Genomic DNA, 20,405 nt, shown 5'->3' on the forward strand with positions numbered 1-20,405 from the left:
TATAAATAAACCTGATCACATCTTTTATAAAATAACGTAGTATTGAAGACATCTGGATGCTTCAGTGTGACTGGTTCTGGTATGACATGTAGCGATACAGCTACTGTGTCGTTAAACGTGCCTTTATTTATAGAGCTACAATGCTGACGTACACTTAAATACATACATTACTGTTGGTTTATTTTATTAAAAGTTTATTTAATGTTCGCTGGTTCCTGCCTCCTTCCTCCCTTACTTTGAACATTGTGCTCCTGGGCCAAGGTGGGGTGGTTGCCGTCCGGGAGGGAGAGGACGAGTCGTCGCCGTTGGCCGTGAAGGGGAGGAGCAGGAAACGGGGGACTCGCTGCCGGCTGCCCTCAGCCGGAGGAGCCATCGCCGGCCGCCAGGGGGCAGAGGAGGATCGAGCCGTCGAGCGTCCAGTACCACCACATGGCACCATGAGGAAGAGCCTCTTGGCTGGCTGAGGACTGAGCGACAGTGTGTCGGGGAACCGGACCAGACTTTTTTTCTGTTTTCCTCTCTCCCCCCTCTCGTCGCTGTCGCTCCCGTGTGCTTCCATCTCCTTTTCTCTCGTCTCGTCTGTCCTTACCCCAGGCGCTGGGGCCCTGGGCACCCCCTGGCCTGTGAGGGGCGATGGGGGTTTGTGACGAGGGAGGCGGGATGAGAGCCGTGAGGGAACGACGCAGCCTCTCGGCTGGCTGTGGACCGAGCGACAGTGTGTCAGGGAGCCGGACCAGATTTTTTTTAACATTAAATAAACTTTTAATAAAATAAACCAACAAAGCATAAACTAAAGTAAAGGACACAAACATAACTAAAACACATACAATATTGTCCAGGCCTGGTCCTCTCTCGTCGTACCTTCCTGTCGCTCCTCCTCTTATGCTTCCGGAACTCCTCCGTGAGAGATGCGAGACAGCTGACACTCATTATCACTCGCGCCACCGGCCTCGCGTCGTTCCCTCACGGCTCTCGTCCCGCCTCCCTCGTCACAATTACATACAAAATACATTTAAATAGTGTGTATTTCCTGCGTCGTCCAATGTGAATACGTACAGTATGTTTGAATACAGTGCAACTGTAGTATTAAACTTAAACATAATTTGATGTTATAATAAATTTTAATAATGTCACTTAGCCCTGGATATTGTCAAGTAAAACCAAACAAACTAAACAGACTAAAACTGTGACAGATATATGCTTCATGTGTTAATAATGATGTACTATGCAATAACAATAAAGTAAACAACGAAGTAAACAGTATGTTTTGATGTTTTTGAGAGGTGCAGAATAAGACCGAGATGTCTTTAAATGTTATTTACTTAACGCACTTGTTGCGTGATGTGGTAACACTCGTTCGTAAGGTTTTCTGAGCTTTCTGTGGTTGTTGTGACAGCCTTTTACCGCAAATTTTTTTTCGAGAAACTTTATTATCCATTAACAGAAATGTCCTCTAACATGGTAACAAATACAAAACAGAAGTGCGGAGCATCAAACAGGAAGTCACTCACGGTACCCTCCATGGAGATGTCAAGAAAAAGGTGGATTCACCAGATGGGACTGCTGTCGTGTTGCATTGTGCCGCATCCCACAGCTAGAAGATGTCTATCTATACTGAACGCATCAAAGCAACTGTTTCAAATCGTGCTTAAATGATTTAAAGGCCTTTACATGAATACATTTACATGTAAAAGCGACTTACATTGCATTGTACTACACATTTGTTTCTAACTATGTGCAATCCCCTTGGATCGAACCCATGACCTTGGCGTTGCTAATGCCATGCTCTAACCACTGAGCCACAGGAAAGCGTGATTATATGATGTAACGCTAGACAAAAGATGACAAAACAAACGGATGCTGCGTTAATTGCGTTAAATATTTTTACGCGTTAATCTGAGAAAATGGGATAAAAACGGGAGACTTCACCCAAAAATGAAAATTCTGTCATCATTTACTCACCTTCAAGTTGTTCCAAATGTCTATACATTTCTATGTTATGATGAAAACAGAGAAAGATGTTTGGAATATGCTAATAACCGAACCGATCTCAACACCCATTGACTCCCATAGTAGGAAAGAATACAATGGTAGTCAAAGGTGCCCCAGAATGGTCCCACATTCTTTTGTGTTCAACAGAAAAAGTAAATTTTCCTACTATGGAAGTCAATGGGTGTTGAGATCTGTTTGGTTATAAGCATTCATCCAAATATATTTCTCCGAGTTCATCAGGACAAAGAAATTTATACACATTTGGAACAACTTGAAGGTGAGTAAATGATGACAGAATTTTCAGTTTTGGGTGAAGTATCACTGAGTAAATGAAAGGTTATGCGGAAAGCCCTAATATGGAGATGGTCTGGGCGTGTTTTATGCAAATGACTAAACTCGTGCACACGGCCGCTCATTTCAAATACTCCAAATTCACTAACATTAGGACGAGGTTAAGATCAAATTCATGTGCGTACGCACGTGTTGTGAATTAGGCGGAAAGTTTTCGTGAGAAGTTCCAATGACCGTATAAATACGAATAATCTATGCAAATATTAGTGAATGAGATCCAATATTTTCATTTGAAATTTGGGAGAAGTATTGTTAGTAGTTCACAGAATGAAACAAAGACGAAAACCTTAACACGTTACTATAAATAATGAATTCAGAAAAGCTGAAAATGGTCTTTGTAATGGTCTCTTAACTTTTTCACGGCTGTATTTTTATTTTGACCAAAACTTGACAAGAACTTCCACGAAGACTAACTGCTAAAAAAGAAAAAAGAATAAATTACATTACACAATTCATCAGGGTGTAAAGAAGAAAACGGTTTAAATCTTAGATACTCTGAAATTACGCTTTTTGCATTCAGCGAGAAACGCCATGCGTGTTTACAACTTGAGATGTTCTTGTAATGACGTCACTGTCTTTTTTTGCTCCGTTTTTTTGTACACGGATTCCTTTGCTATCTTCTAAAAACCCATCTTGGGCTTTTCACATCAGCAATTAAATGCAATGGGAAGTCACCCAATCCCACAACCCAAAATCAAAAGCTTGTCAGAGGTGGAGGAAGTGAGGAGGAGGGTCATATCTTTGACAGGAAATGCCATGTTTAAGCGGGAGGCCCAGCTCGATGACCCAGTGTTGCGACGCAATTGGCTCGAAGGGCTGGAGCGAAGGGGAAGTAGATGTTTGGGAGGATAATTATCATCGTCTACGGGATAGATGGACAGTGATGGAGTGATATAGAGATGGACTGATAGGACAACCACACACATGGGAAGGAAGTCTGATGGTGCAAGGAGGATCTCCTGGGAGGTGTGGGAGGGATGAGGTCACCCGTTACACCAAATTCGTAGGGTTTCCATGCCAACCAGACAGACTCGGTCCCATGGGTATGCATGTACTGAGCCCATGGATTGATCATGTACATGAGTATGGTATTAATGGTGTACCCTATACGGTTTTGGAAGCGATAACAATACACACACACACTCTGACGCAGATGTTTCTCGGTCACCTCTGCACACCTGTAGCATTTCCTTGAGTTTCTTTAAAAGGTCCTTTGAGATAAGGGCCCTTTTTCATTCAGTTAAGTAGTCCTTACGTAAGCTTGGTTTCTGTGTGAACATGTGGGTCAGTAAAATGGCGTGTGTGGGGGGATTTTACAAGCTTTTAGATTCCTCCTGCACTTCATGAGGTCATTAAGTAAGCTCAGTTTGACAGGGTTGAAATGACCTGCACAAATCTGAGTACGTGTCAGTGTGGCTGTAAGTTCTCCATGTGCGATGACGGCAGACGGGGTTTTTATTAGGTTTATCATAGTTGGTGTGAGGCAGATGTTTGGAATGTGTAGTGAATGTTTTACAGCCTGAGCGAGAGTGCAGCTCCTCCGTCTGACTCCGCCGAACATCCCCAAAACTCTTTTTCTCTATTAAAACTTCTTTTTTCACAGACTTCTAGCTGTCTGAAAATTGGCATCGTGAAAATCACCTTGCTACATTGTGAAACACATTTTTGAAACGTCAAATGTACACAAAAAACAGCAAACAGTGCACATTAATCTGAATTAGTTCTTGTAAAAATGATTATTGATGTTGCGAGACTACAGGGATAGTTCACTTTTAAATGAAAACTCTGTCATCGTTTACTCATCCTCTTGTCATTTCAAACCTGTATGACTTTCTTTTTTCCGCGGAACGCAAAAGAAGATATTTTGAAGTATGTACCCTTTGGCAGTACCCATTCACTTCTATTGTACGAACACAAAACCAATGCAAGTCAATGGGTGCCGCCACAGTTCGGTTACCAACATTCTTCAAAATATCTTCTTTTGTGGTCTGCAGAATAAAGAAAGTCAAAATGACAAGAAGGCGTAAGTGATGACAGAATGTTCATTTTTGGTTGAACTGTCACTTTAAAGAAGACACCTGGTGTAAGTATTTTAACAGTACTTTATACTAAAGTACAACATTGTGAATCATTGTTAAAGGATTCTTCAAGGTTCTACTCACTGAGAAAACTTTTATTTTGATCCTCAACCGAATTAACACTTGCTGCTTATCATCCCATCAGCAGCACAAATGTTTTCCAGGCTTACATTAAGATTTTTCTCTCTCTGTGCATCCCTCTTTCTCACAGACACACAAGAGCTCCTTTCATCTTTCATTCAAAGATATGTATCTGATCTCAAGAGCTGAACACACTGTGCTCATACACAACCACTCCTCCCCCCAAGAGCGAGGGGGGGTAAACGGAAAAAGAATGAAAGTATGCACAGAATAAAGAGAAGAAACACTAACTAAATTCATGAACCTTCTAAAATTGAGTTACACACCCACCTTACAACATAGAAACTAACATATTCTGTGTTAGAAATAGATTAAAGGTCTTGCAAGGGGTGGACTTTTTCTGTGAAAATTGGTGGAATGTCTGAAATAACTTGCAGCTTGTTTGTGATTTACGTTACATCATCAATCGAACATAAAAACGGCATTGTTTAGTTTGTAAAATGAACAAAAAGTGAACTTATAGTCGAAATGAACTTATAATAAAAGCCAGCAGGCAAATAAAATATGTTAAAGGGATAGTTCACCCAAAAATGAAAATTCTGTCATCATTTACTTCCCCTCAGATTGTTTCAAACCTTTATAAATGTCTTCGTTATGCTAAACACAAAGGAAGATATTTTGAAGAATGTCAGTAACCAAACAAATCTCACCCCCCGTTCACTGCTGTAGTAGGGAAAATAAATACTATGGGAGTCAATGGGGGACGATCTGCTCGGTTACTGACATTCTTCCAAATATCTTCCTTTGTGTTCAGCAGAACAAAGAAATGTATAGAGGTTTGGAACAACCTGTGGGTGAGTAAATGATGACAGAATTTTCATTTTTGGGTGAACTGTTCCTTTAAACATTACTTGTGTTTTAGTATTAGAAGTTTTATCCAATCTTTTGAATTGTGTTAATCTGTTTATTTTCGGCTAGTGCTCATACAAAATATACTGATAACGCATAACCATAGGTTAACCGCCTGGAAATAGTCAAGAAGCTGATTTAAAAAGGTCAAATAACAAAAATATGATGTTGTTCTAACAAACCAGCATCACATTTCTTCTTTGAAGCATTACATTAAACATTTTCCACCCTTTCTTAACAAACAGTAGGTCGAGTTGAAATGATCATATATTGGGCGCGCCACAGATAATCATTTCTTTCCTGAAGGTTACGTCAATGCATTTCCTCTTCTTTTCTTTTGAACATTAAAATGAGTTCTGTCAAGTCTGATGCATTGGAGTTCAATGACCTCAACTTGAATGATACTGGACTCAAGACCTAAAAAAATCACCCTATGAGCTCTGCTTTTGTCTTCCTGTTTTGAACTCCCAGAAACCTTTGTTTTAGTTGCACTCTTGTTGCTCTTCGGGCCTCAGTGCCCGACTACAAATTACTGACCCCAGTGCAGACCACAGCCATTGTCCCTCAGCTGCGTTCCTCCACAACCGTCTGCACCACCATCATAAACACATGAACCAACTGACCCTTCACACAGCTAAAAACATACTCTCTCGCTCTGTGTCCTTCTCTGAACGTAGAGATGTTTTTAAACTTAAAAAGACATTAACTTCAAACTTTGTTGTCATCATTCCAGTATGCGTGGCTTGCCTTGAGCAGCTCATGTGAATGTGTTTGATTGATCAGGATCCAGATATGGGTTGCGTGTACTTCACAGTGCATGGGTTTAAAGCGAGTTTAAACTAGACTTTAGCCTGGGCCGTGTATAACGCTGAATTTCAAGGCTTTTTTGGTCTTGCATTTAATAATATTTTTCCAACCAATGGTGTCCTCATTCTAAAAATACATCTGTTTTGCTTTTGTTTGTGTGTGTTTTTAGTCCGTTGGTCCTGCTGTTCCCTCACACCCTCCGTGTTTAGAGGACGAGGACTGTTATGAAGAGGCGGAGCCATTTGTGCCGGAAAGACAGTCTACAGGTCAGAACACCAGATTCAATGAAGCAAACACGTTTCGCCGCTGTCCTGCTGAAACCTCGGATGTCCAAATTCACTTGTTTCTTAGAGAATGGAATTAAAAACACTTTTTAAGTGGTTAAATACTGTGATGTCAAAGTTGACAAGCACTTTTTAATACTTTTTATTGGTTAGATATTTGCAAAACCTAGTGACAAACATAAAGGGTGAGTAATAATGATTTATGGCAAAAAAAACTAAAATCGCCAAATATGGAGATACAAGGTTTCAGAAGGACAGCAGCGATATTCAAATGCAAAATTCAAACTCAAGGCAGATATTTGTAGATGGTTTTTTGCAAAGACATATTATTAAGAATTTCTTAAAGTTTGTCACCTTTCACCTTTTTTTGTTTTTTTTTTCAGAATTATTTGACAGTTTCTGGTGCTTATACTTTCATTATATGAGGAATAAATATGTAAATTGTTTACACATAAAACAGCATTTTATATCAATATAATATATGTACTATAATCTATAAATAAATAAATAATCTTTTTTATAAGACCAACTACCTGTCGTAAAAATCACAAATATTTTATGAATCTGTCAAAAACTTGCAAATACCAAACTGAAATAACAAAATAATCTTTACATCAAAAAAATGCAGAGCAAAGCTACTGGGGTATGTAGTCCATGTATCGGTGCTCTTCGGATAAGAGATTTCTGTGTTTTTTTGACGAATTAACAAAAGAATCTTTATTCACATTGTTATACTCAAATTCGAGCCGGCACATTCAACATTCAACCATTAAAACTTTATGTGAAGGACTGCAAGTAAATAACTGTAATTGGTCATCTGAAATAAAAATAAATACATTTCTTTACTATTTTTTCTGCCTTTCTTTTAAACGGTAAATTGAATCGATAACTACAGTAATTATATTATAACATTTGATATAACAACAGCTGATGTCCAAATGCGAGTCTAAAACCTTTATAGTACTTAAAACCCTTGCGTCTCTGGCTCAGATAAAGTAGACTCGGACAGCAGTCACTACGAGTCGTATGGTGAGGAGGACGATGAAGAGTTTGTGAAGGACAGAGCTCACTACATCCACTGGAGCTCCTCTCAACCCTGCTTAAGACCCGTGCCAGAGTCACGCATCTGTGGATACCTCTGGAGGAAGAAGTGGCTGGGCCAGTGGACCCGACAGCTCTTTATTATTAAGCACAACTCACTTTTGGTAAGGTGACATCCCAACCCAAGTACTACCTTAAAAGTGACTTGAAAAGATTTGAAACGCTTATGATGTATTATCAAAAAATAATCATATATAACATAGCACAAACAAATATTGGTCACATGGTATGGGGTACATTTTAAGATTGAAGTATTTGTTTGAAGTATTTGTTTTGTTTGTATAATGTTATTTTTCTTGGCAGTGTTTTAAATGTGCTAAAGACCTTCATCCACTGATGGAGCTCAACCTGACGGGTTGCTACGTGGTCTACAAATCCAAGCATAGTAAAAAGATGCAGTATGAGCTGAAAGTGGTGGCCGGTGTAGACACGCTCATCATGGGCTTCCAGAGCAGCACACAAGCCGAGGAGTGGAGGAAGGTCTGAACACTGGATAACTTCTTTAAACCTGACTTCCATTAACACAAACTTAGCCTCTATCTAGCTGTAACTGTATTATTTAACTGATGTCTGTCTGTCTCTTGATGTCTCATTTGCAGATTATAGAAGAAGTGAGCGGTTCCTCTTATTACGAGCCTGAATCTCAAAGCTCTTCATTCACACTAAAGAGTGAAAGGCTGGACTCTTGCAGGGTAACACACACACACACACTTTGGGTTTTCATGTTTTACGACTTTCCACAGACATGATGACGTTTATACTGTACAAACTGTATATTCTTTTTATTCTTACTTTACCCCAAAACAACCTTCACAGAAATCGTTTTGCATTTTCAAATATACATCATTTAGCATTATTTCCATGTTGTTTTCCTCATGGGAACCAAAAAAAGTATTAGTGGTAGGGCTGTCAAACGATTAATCGCAATTAATCGCATCCAGAATCGTGATTAATCGCATCCAGAATAAATGTTTGTGTTTTGAATTTTGAATTAATAAACACATACACATACATGCATACTGTATATTTAAGAAAAATATACAATATTTTTTTATAAACGTTTATTTATAATTTCAATTATTGGTAAATATAAATAAATACATCTAAATATTTCCTAAATATATATATAAATGTATGTTTATGTTTTTGTGTTAATAAATACAAAATGAATATGCACAGTACACAGACATACAGTATATTATGTAAACAAAAACTTTTATTCTGGATGCGATTAATCGCGATTAATCGTTTGACAGCCCTAATTAGTGGTAATAAAAAACTACCAGTATTACTTTCTTTATGGCAACATATGGTCCCCACAATGTAGGGTTTACCAGAACCACACACACACACACGGTTGCAATACTATTTACTTCTCTTACATTTGTTATCAATGTGATGAACAGAAGGTGAGAGGAAGAACATTTATATGAATGATTTTAAGTTCTTAAAGGGATAGTCCCAAAAATGGAAATTCTGTCATCATTTCCTTCCCCTTATGTCATTTTGAACCTGTATCACGTTCTTCCGCAGAACACAAAAGTATATATTTTAAAGATAGTTGGTAACCCACGACGGCACCTATTGACTTGCATTCATTTAGTGTCCATACAATAGAAGTGAATGGGTGACGGCGTTTGGTTCGGTTACCAACTTTCTTCGAAATATCTTCTTTTGTGTTCTGCGGAAGAAAGAAAGGTTTCATTTTAATCTGTCGACCAGTTGTCATTTAAGTCTATATTATAGTCACTTTCATGAACTTTCTGTTGCCGTAAACCTATTAGCTAAATCTAAGAGACTGAGAGAGACTTATTTTCTTTTTTTTTCTTTCTCTCTCTTTCTTTCTCTCTCTCTCTCTCTCTCCCTCTCTCTCTCTAGTCAAGTTCAGTGCTCCATACGGATTCAGATGAAGAAAAAATCTCCAGTCTCCCCTCTGCAGCAAACATTGTGGAGAGCAAAGACAAAAACACAGGTGAGCACACACACTTCCTTTGAAAATGTTATGTTTAAATCTTTTTCATTCACTGCAGAGGGCTGTGTTTATTGAAGCCTTCGTGCACACGTGCGTTTCAAAACGTTAAGCTGTGGTGCTCATGCAAGCAATGCACATTTGATGAACAAGTTGTAACATAACATTTGTTTATGATGTTGCTGCTGAAACGTCTATAAATAAAACCTGCAATGTGATCGTAGATTGGGAAACGACTGATATCTTGCTCTATATAACCCCACACACACCAATAGACCATTATAGCACAACTGTGGCATTGTTCCGCTCGCGAGTGTCTTTGTGTCATTCGTCAGAGACTAAATTCACTGCATGCCGCACAGGACACAGGCCGGGTGTTTAACACTGCACCTTTGTCTGTGGACGGATTCCTGTGCGATTTGATTGTCACCTTTGACACCGGGGTGACAACCACAGGAATGACCTCAGACGTTTGGTTTGTAAACAGACTGGTGAATATTTACTGGTATTTGATCGCAGCTCAGTGTTTATGGAAGCGGATTTTCGCAAATGTAGAGAAAGCGCTGTTGAGCTTACAAAAAAAGTATGCGAATGGTTTCAGAAAAGATTGGAAGCTGGAACTGGTTTGATTGGAAATGAGATAGGCGGGTTAAAACGTCTCCAAGTGGTTACGTCTTACCACTCGCGGGAGTTTTTTTGTAACGGTTTGTTATTGAAAATGCGAGCTCGCTGATTGGACGCATATGCTCGTGTCTGCTTTATGTGTTTCGGTAAATAACTTGAAAGCAAAGCCTCAAAACTAGTTTATTGGTTTACGCTTGCAAGAGTGTGTTCATGTTACCATCCCTAACTTTTAGTTTTTAAGACTTTTATCGTCACAAGCTTTTTATAAAGCGACTATGGTGTCTTGCTTGAAAAAGTCATTGATATAAATCAGATTTACTGTTATGTATATGAAAGAATAGTTCCATTTTTTTGTTAAATGCTTTTTAATTACACCATTAAAATGCTAGTTCGGTTTCCAAACACTACACGCAAATGTATTCACTTGTCACTATTTTATTTTTCCAGTGTGAATTCAGTTTTAGAACGCGGTTCACTTCTGTAAATATTTCAACTCTGTGTACAAAACTGAACTAAGCACACAGAAGTGGAGCGACACCCGTATTTAGCTCTAGTGTGTACGTAAATTCTGAATTGTAGTAAATAGCAGGCAGGTGATGTCACATTGGGCAATAGGGTTTACGTTCTGGTCTCTCTTCAGCAGGTTTTATGAACGTGCTGATGAACTGTCAGTGGCAGAGTCTCTGGTGCCGGGTGGAGGAAGGGGTGCTGAAGATGTGTCGGGACGAGGAGTCAGAAGAGACCCCTCAGTACACGGTTCAGCTCAGAGGGAGCGAGGTCCAACCCGGGCCGGATACAGCACATGCTTACCGCATGACCATCATGCATCATGGAGACCAGGTGGCTGTACTGGAGGTATGATCTTGGAACTACCCTTTTGCGAAAGTTTTTAGAGCTAATATCATGTTTTTTAGACATGTACCATGATGATACCCACACACTTAATTCAAGTTATACAAATTGAGGGAATGAGTTTACTCAAAGTCAACTTCTTGGGGTTTTAAGTGTGCCGGTCTTTCACTATTCACACGATGGTATCAGATGTAATACAATCACTGTATTTGTAGTGCAAGTTTATTTCTAACCAAACTTCATTTGAACTGTTCTCACTTTGTGTTGAATGACTGTGTCGATGTTATTCTTTGTGTGTATGAGCAGGCCAGTTGTGCGGATGATAAAGAACAGTGGGTTCAGCTCCTGCAGGATGGGAGTTCCACTGCAGATGGCCCTCCATATCAACACACCAGCCACGAATCACTGAGGTACACACACGCGCACACACTCATGCTGTCTGTTTGCCGACAGCATTCTGTACGAACTATGAATCACTGAAACTCTGTCATTCTTTCCCCATTCTTCTGTTTCCTTTGTCCTTCAGTGGTCTGAAAAGCCGCAGGTTCCCCACCTCAAACATGTACATGGACGACCCCTTTCAGCAGCTCTGTGGTGGAGTTCAACCTCAGCCCATCTATTCAAACACATCTATACTAGAGCACATGGTACGGTCCGGCAGGGAGGTGTTACTAGTTATTACACTACAGGTTGTTTATTAGGTTGCAATGTGCTGTGGTAAAGTTAGATACATTTTTCAAATCAGTGTTCGTTCAAGGAACTTTCCAGTGTAGATAAAAGTTTTCACTACCTTAAAGGGATAGTTCACCAAAAAATACAAATGCTGTCATCATTTATTCACCCTCATGTGGTTCAACATCTGCATATGACTCAAACCCCAAAAGAAGATATTTTGAGAAATGTCTCAGTGGTTTTGTGTCCATACAATGGAAGTCAATGGAGGTCAGTGTTGTTTGGTGACCAACATTCTTTAAAATGTCTTTGTTTGTGTTCTGCAGAAGAAAGTGAACTATCCCTTTAACTTCACATAAAAGGGCCATGTCAAAATTGTTTTTTGGTTGCATCAGATGTTGTGTATGTGTGATTTCTTTCAAATATCCAATAGAAATGGTGTTTAAAGGGATAGTTAACCCCCCCCAAAAAATTGTCAGCATTTACTCAACCCCTAGTTGTTCCAAAACAGTTTAAGATGTGTAAAAAATATATATTTGGAAGAATTTTTGTATCCAAACAGTACAGGGGCACTATTGACTTCCAGGGAAAACAACGACTATGGTGGTCAATGGTGCCCCAGAACTGTTTAGCTTCCCGCATTCTTCAAAATATCTTCTTTTGTGTTTAACTTAAGGGTTATTAGTAAATGAAGACAGAATTTTCATTTTGGGGTTAACTATCCCTCGTGACGTATTTCCAAATGAAGCAAAATGTTTAAAGAAAATGCAAAGTTGGGTTATTTGTGACAGGTGCATGGCAACAGTGTTGGGTGTAACTAGTTACTAAGTAATTAGTTACTGTAATTTAATTACTTCCCCTTGAAAAAGTAAAGTAAGGGATTACTCTTATTTTTTCTGTAATTTAATTACAGTTACTTCTGATGTAATTAAACTAAATACTTTGTGTAAAATGTGTGTGTGCAGAAGAGGAATTTACATCAAAATTCAAAGTCTAACTTTAAAATCTGTGCTTTAATGTATAATTCTCACATTTGTAATTAATAACAATACTTTATGTAGTTTTATATTATTTATTTGAATGAATTGAAAGAGCTGTTTCATGTCTATCCTTGAATCACTTAACTCATCAAGGTTGATGTAGGATATAGAAAGTAATTAGTAATAAGTCATTAAATACTTTTTGAAGAGAGTAACTTGTACAGTAATCTAATTACATTATCGAATGTGTAATTAGTAACTAGTAATTAATTACTTTTTCAGAGTAACTTACCCAACACTGCATGGCGATGATTAAACCCAAAATTGAGCTCTTGATAATGTTGAAAAGATGTTTTAGAGGCGGATCAAGTACATTTTAGTGAAAGATTATGAAGAAATATGTCATGCGAACACATGCACTAAGGGATTATTTACAACCATCAAGGATTGTTTGTTAGGAAAGTAATCAGGTTCAATATCTTGTTCGTTTAAAAACCAAATAGAATTGATAAACATTTCCTTTCATCTCATGAACATTCTCTGAAAGCACTAGAATTACAGTACAGTACTTATAACAGCTGTTACATCCATTTCTCAGTTTCAGAAACCTTACGGCGGGGGAAACGGAGAATTGTTGTCATCCAAGATTTCTGCCAACTACAGCAATAATGAAATCTTCAGCAACCACAGTGAGTCAGTCACACTGCCCCTGCAGTCCCCAATACTAAATTCACTTTTTTAGAGAAAGGAAACACATTATGCTTCAAATACACTGTGCATTTATAGTTCTCTCTCATTTTATCCCATTTTCTGCTCTCAGTGGTCTCTACTGATCCTTTCTTGCTTTATGCCACCGACTTGGTTGTAAAACAAATTTGAAATGGCTTTTACTGTCATGGGAATTTTTTATCCACTTTAACCTCAGTGCCTTGAGCAGTTCAGCATCATCGCATATAATCGGCACATGATTCTCTCATAAACATCTTTGAGTCATGACAATACTGTAATGTGATTGGTCAATGAAGTGAAAGACATGCATGGTGACTTCTCTGTACTTGTTTTTCACATCGCAACACAAACAGTCAGCAGCTGATTCTCTGTCTGTCAAGGTTATCAGTTTCAAGGACTTTCAGACAGACAGCAAACATTTAGAAATGGGTTTTGTCGGACAGCAGAAAGCCACATGCAATCTGATGTTTACAAACCAGATCTACATGTGGTTCAGTCTCTGAAAAAAACGAATTGGATACACTGGATATTAACTAGTACACCGTGTGAACAAACAGATTCGATTTTATCACTTGCGACATGATAGCGAAACGGTCAATCCACGTAGAAGAGAAAGTGAGAGAGAGCGAGAAACAGAACACATGGATACCATGTACGTCTTCTCCATCACTTCCTCTTCACAGATTCACAAACACTTGACAATTCAGAGGCATCTGCTTTCAATTTGGGGCGCTTAATAATTATACGGCGGCTGGTTGCTCGCAACTTTCCATGCTCTTGGTTTACAGGATTTGCATAATGTCCCAGAGCATCATTTTGTGCAGACAGAAAACTGTTTGTATTTTGCATTTGTATTGCATTTATAAAGCCGGTATGAGCTACATCCAAAGTGTTTAACCGGGGGGTCCTCAGAAAAGATCTTAAAAAAACATTTGAATGGGTATTTAAAGGGTAAAAAGAACAGTATGGTTCACTTGAATTTGACATTCAAGTATAGTAGCATTTTAAGGGAACACTAATGAGAAAGATGAGAAACTTCATATGGAGAAGCAGTTTTCTGCATCATTTGTGCGTATGACTTCATGTGTACTTGACAAATTGACCTTTTGTGGTTTGTCTATGGACTTTGATGTGTGATGATTATGATCATGAATCTATTTACAATGCTGTTTTTCTCATCAGGTGGGTCCAATTACAATTGTGCAGCGAATATCCACTATCCAAAAATTTACATTTTACTCACTCTCAAGTTGTTCCAAATCTGTATGAATTTCTGTGTTCTGATGAACACAGAGAAAGATATTTGAAAGAATGTAACCAGACAGTTCTGGGGCACCATAGTGACTACCATAGTAGGAAATATGTGTTATAAAATTCTTTGTTCTGTTGAACACAAAAGAAGATATTTTGAAGAATGTATGAAAGCAAACAGTTCTGGGGCACTTTCTTACTATGAGAGTTAATGGGTTCCAAGTAATGTTTGGTTACAAGCATTCTTCCAAATATCTTTCTCTGTGTTCATTAGAACAAAGACGTTTAAACAGATTTGGAACTCGATGGTGAGTAAATGATCACAGAATTTTTATTGTTGGGTGAACAGTGAACCTCAAAGCATTCGGACAGTTACTGTAAGCCAGACTTAAAATGTCTGACTGTCAGACAAATTGTCATGTATTTCAAGCAAACCATTTTGCAAAAAGAAGTTGAGTTACAAATGATGAAATAATAAATACATATGATGTGGAATGTATGTTTGCACTATGTTTGCACCATATGTACACTTTCTTCTGCACTAAGCTCCTGTCGCCAAGTCAAATTCCTTGTGTGTGTAAACATACTTGCCAATAAAGCACCTTCTGATTTTGAACAAATAACTTTCTTTCGATTTATGTAAAAATCAAAAGAATCGCTTTGATATTTTGTTGTCGAAAGCTTTGACATTCAGATAATTACACAGCATGCAGAATGATGATAAATTGTTGTCCAAATACTTTTTTTGCCCACTATACACTCAAAATATAATTTATGTATGACAACAAAAAGTACCATTGAGAAGGATAAATATTTAGTTTAATTAACTTAAAATTACTGCTACAATCGGAATGGTTTGGATTTACTCAAAAAAGTTTTGTCAACATTACTATTTTGTATTATTTTGTTCATACAACTTAAGTGTTATTTGTTCAAATTACTGAAATTTCTTTTGTTCATACAACTTAAGTGTTATTTGTTCAAATTACTGAAATTTCTTTTGTTCATACAACTTAAGTGTTATTTGTTCAAATTACTTAATATTGTTGCGTGGAACCACTTGACGCAGCTTTTTTAAGTAAATTCAACAAATCAATTTTTTGAGTGTATGAACATTTTGTAGAGTACTTGAGTGTGTATTATAGTGTTACAGGGCATGTGAGGTGAGATTTTGTGTGTTTCTGGACTCGCTCCTGCGCTTTCGTTTTGGATGAGACCCGTGGCTGCTGGCCTTTTTATTCGCTCGTGGTTTTGGTCGCAAAGCAGGGATGTAGCCTTGTGGCATGCGCGCACACACACACATCCTTTTAAGATTCTTTAGTCGTAACCCTGAGAATATCATGTTTTCTTTTTGAACCCAACTTTCCAGTGTGAGCTTTTCTCAGGGAGGAGATTAAGAGAGGGTGAAAAGTAGAAAAGTGAAGGGTACACACATCCAGAAAACCATAAAGAATCAGAAAGTAATACTATCCAGTGCACACCGAGAGAAGTGGGAGACCATTAAGTTTTTCACATTTAACAGGATGAAATATGTTTTGACTTCATATCGTAAAACCACTTTTGTATTTGTGTTGTCAGATACGAAAAAGTTTGAGATCGAGAGGGGTGTGCAGATGTTGGACCTGACAGGAAAGAGGCGCGTGCAGTTGCGTGCAGGGTCAGAGGTCAACCTGGTGAGCGTTGGCGCAAAGCCGGCCAAACAGAGTTCCTTCAGGCGGTCCCTCGCTTTCTGCACTGAACGAGCACAGGTAACACTCCATCACACAGGGACATGTTACTGTGATGATGTCAGAGGGTAACACAGTAACACTTTGACAGTGTTTAAGGTACAGTTATATTTGTGTACCGTGGGACTCCAACATTATAGGCGTTATGATAGCAGAACAAGTTCTTGGAGATGATCGTGAACCCTGCATGCGGACGTTTTTGCTCTTACACTGCCACCTGTTGTTTGGATTGTGTAACTGCAACACAAAGTAACAGATTTTCCAGATCAACCACAATGATGTGTTTGTTTTTATGGGTGTTAGTATTTTTATCAAGTGTCAAAGCAGATCAATCTTGACTAGTTTAACAATTTTCAAGACTTGTGAATCACTGTGAACATTTAGCAAATGTAGCATCCATAATTTGCCCTTTATTATTATTATTATTAATATATATTTAATGTAAGGGAAGAATTTGTGACTTGTCTTGTTCGGTGCTGTGTTTGTCGGTTGTCACGGCTGTTGTGTAGCTCAGTAATTACGGTGGTTTGGTTTAAGAGCCATTTCCTCCCAAAGGAGTAGAAAGTAATGCTTTGATAAGAGCAGCTTTAAAGGGACAGTTCACCCAAAAATGAACCTGTCCTCATTGATTCACCCCCATGTGGTTCATAACCTGTGTATAACTCTTGCTTCCGTGGAACACGAAAGATGATGTTTTAGGAATGTCTCAGTGGTTTTGTGCGCACAATGGAAGTCAGTGGGGGTCAGTGTTGTTTGGTTACCAACGAAACATCTTCATTTGTGTTCTGCAAAAGAAAGATAGTCAGACATGTTTGGAATGGCATTATGGTGAGTAACTTATGTAAATATTTTGCTTCCCTCTCTCTCTTTCTAATTCAGGGTGGGTTCTTCACACCGCTTCTGAGAAGAACTGCGTCAGCAAAAAACACCCTAAAGAAAGCTCCATCTGCCCTGTTCATTGAGCACGGCAGGGTCCTGCAAAGGAGGAAGGTACGGCTCTCACATGAATTTGACAGAGCTTGTTGAAATGATCCTTGCTTGTTAAATCTGCACAACACAAATAAGAGATTCATTGAAAAAGTTGTGTTATGAAATGAAAGACATTGAATGTGTTCCAAACCCTACTTAGTTGCCTATTTAGACTATTTTTTGGCATCCTTGGCATGCTCCAGTGAACAGTTTAATGCTGTCTTATGATACTTCATTCAAGTCAAATTCCATGGAAGACATTTAGGGATAATTCTCATTGGATAAAATTTAGAATAAGATCACAGAAAAGCTCTAATTTATTTTCTGTTTGATTTATTTATTTATTTCCCCCTCAAGTATGAAGTTAGCATCAGCAGTAGATAAAAATCACAGGTATTCCTCAAATTAGGAAGTTAGCCAGAATTAGCCAGTCGATCACTTTCTTAGAGCGTTTCGGTCACATTTCCATTTAGACGTTTTAAAGGTCCAATGTGAATGTTTTTTGGAGGATCTATTGACAGAAATGCAATATAATATATACATAACTATGTCTTCAGAGGTGTATAAAGACCTCACATATTGAAGCGTTATGTTTTTATTACCTTAGAATGAGCTATTTCTATCTACTGTACATACACCGCGGGTCCCCTTACATGGAATTCACCATGTTGTTTCTACAGTAGCCCTAAACCAGGGGTCGGCAACCTTTGCGACCAAAAGAGCCATTTTCTAACACACGCATACAGTGTTCGGCGCTGTCTCAACTCTGTCAAAGCAGAAATAAAACCGCTGCTCTCTGTATGTTTTTTCTGTCATCTCCAGTCGCGCTCATATGTACATTGCATGCACTTATTTCATCTATTCGAATGAAATAACTGAAAAAGTAAATACATTTACCCAGCCAGGTAACAAACTGCTCTACAGAGCGCATTTCATACATACATTATCTCCTTTGGGAAAGAAGCGAAAACGTGATGACATCTTAGTTCTGTGTCAGCCACCGTAATATTTCGAAAGGGAGGGGTGGAGTGAGCCATTGGTTGCAATTTGCAACCTCACCACTAGATGCCACTAAATTTCATTCGCTGGGCCTTAAAGAAAACCCTTTCACAAAACTAATGATTAACTCAACAAGAGACACAACTTATTTAATCAAGCCAGAGAATTGATTTCCTTCAGTAAATATCAGTGTGACGTTTAACCTTTACCTCTGTTTGTGTTTGTAGGAGTGGGAAACCAAAGCTTCAGGTTGAAGAGATTTCTCTCACGCGTTCTTCTCACATTGTCAGTATGTTATTGCACTGAAAAGAATATTATTTCCAAGCATGTGGATCATGCAGTGATTTGTCTTTTGTTTTCGGGAACTTGGTGCTGTTAATTACTGAAATTCACATACAAATATACAAACTTCAAATAAGACCAGTGCAAAATTGTTATGCTGGGTTCACACCAAAAGCGAATTAAGCGGTTTGCGCGAGTAAATTACATACAAAGTCAATGCAAAGACTTGAATAGAGGCGAACTTGTGGCAGGCGATGCGAATGACGCGAATCGGACGGCGCAATTGCCACGAACGTGCGTCAATCTTGTCTTCCGCGCAAGTTGAAAATATTTGTCAGCTCGCGTCACTCACACGAAAATAACAAACTTTTCCCGCGAGTAAATAAGGATGTGTGTAACGCGATTGTTCGCGTTTGGTGTGCACCCAGCATTACGGAACAATTTTACCAACATTTGATCATTTCTGGTAATTTTATGTTGACATGATGCTGATGTACATTTCTTTAGAAATATAACTCTTACGTTCATGTTTCAGGTATTGAATGACTTTGTCTAAAAATGGCACATTTAAATAAAATAGTTTTATGTTTAACAAAGTCTGATGTCAAAGCACAGTATTTATCCTTATGTAAATCAACACTCCTGTGACTTTGCACTGTTTTTGACCTGAGTTGAGTTTGCAGTGTTCAGAAAGACATTGTCAGTGTCAAAATCAGGACTCATTGTGAAGATCAGACAGGATGTGTTTTTAGTTAATTGAAACATTATTGAAAAGTAATACCTCTTTTTTTGTTTTCACAAATCTGTGGTAATTTTTACTTTATTCCAATGCACATGCAGTATTTTATGTTTTTTTGTTTTTATATTTTCTAATAATGTGCCTTAACCATGTTTTTATTTATGTTTTTATGCTCTAAAATGTATCATTGATTTGTCAATACAGCTGAAGAGATATTTTTGCTGATATTGATCCCACTTTAGGGGGAGTGTTCTGTATAGTTTGGTTAAGACAGGATGGCTTAGTAATATTGCTGTACAAAAAATATATATCTGGTAAACAAACACCATTGGCAGACATATTACAGTTGCATTTTGTTTAAATAAAGCTATGCTGGATAAAGCATCACTTTGGCATTTCTGTGCTTTTTTTTATTAATCCTTTTTAAAACCTTTTATGCCATATTTATTGTATTCATTTAATTGGTTTATTCAGCTCTAAATGTTTTTATTTTATTTTATTGTAATTTTATGTAGTTTTAAAAAAACGTAAACAGGAATGTCAGCTTGACCTGTTATTTATGTTTTACAAAATGGCTGGTCTATAGGCCTACTGGGATGGTAAAATATAGGATTATAGTCATTATACAAATCCATAATAACAACATAATAAAAACAAACCATTTTATTGTAAAATTTAAAGGGTTGTAAATCGTGTTATAATGTTTATTAGAGTAGGGTTGAGATCTGTTACTGACATTCTTCCAAATATCTTTATTTGTGTTTAGCAGAACAAATAAATCAAGTAAATGATGACAGAATTTTCATTTTCGGGTGAACTATCCCTTCAAGACCATATTACGGTGTTACGACTACAATAACAATGTAAATAAAGCGTGTTAAATAATAAATAGTCACATTAATAAAATTGTAATATAGTACATAACTTTTTTGTATCATACATGTTTTTCGTTTGCCACTACACTTTATGTCCTGCCTACAATCCTCTCTTGTGTTGTACATTACTGTGA

General features: G+C 37.9%; 1 protein-coding gene across 2 annotated transcripts in view; it reads left to right on the forward strand.

The window, feature by feature from the left end:
• The window catches only part of si:dkey-220o5.5 (actin filament-associated protein 1-like 2), a 43,316-nt gene extending 23,550 nt beyond the window's left edge, over positions 1–19,766 (forward strand). The window contains exons 4-15 of one of the 2 annotated variants that reach the window (XM_057356945.1): positions 6,388–6,484; positions 7,493–7,707; positions 7,907–8,083; positions 8,203–8,295; positions 9,482–9,575; positions 10,837–11,051; positions 11,355–11,458; positions 11,575–11,695; positions 13,299–13,389; positions 16,259–16,428; positions 17,287–17,397; positions 18,603–19,766. In XM_057356945.1, coding sequence (XP_057212928.1) covers positions 6,388–6,484; positions 7,493–7,707; positions 7,907–8,083; positions 8,203–8,295; positions 9,482–9,575; positions 10,837–11,051; positions 11,355–11,458; positions 11,575–11,695; positions 13,299–13,389; positions 16,259–16,428; positions 17,287–17,397; positions 18,603–18,629 — 1,515 coding nt within the window. In that variant the 3' untranslated portion in view covers positions 18,630–19,766. The remainder of the gene's footprint in view (positions 1–6,387; positions 6,485–7,492; positions 7,708–7,906; positions 8,084–8,202; positions 8,296–9,481; positions 9,576–10,836; positions 11,052–11,354; positions 11,459–11,574; positions 11,696–13,298; positions 13,390–16,258; positions 16,429–17,286; positions 17,398–18,602) is intronic. The other variant, XM_057356946.1, reaches the window with a different exon arrangement.
• Positions 19,767–20,405: the final 639 nt, after the last annotated feature.

Source organism: Triplophysa rosa, linkage group LG17 (assembly GCF_024868665.1).
Source record: "Triplophysa rosa linkage group LG17, Trosa_1v2, whole genome shotgun sequence".
In the NCBI taxonomy this organism is placed as follows: Eukaryota; Metazoa; Chordata; class Actinopteri; order Cypriniformes; family Nemacheilidae; genus Triplophysa; species Triplophysa rosa.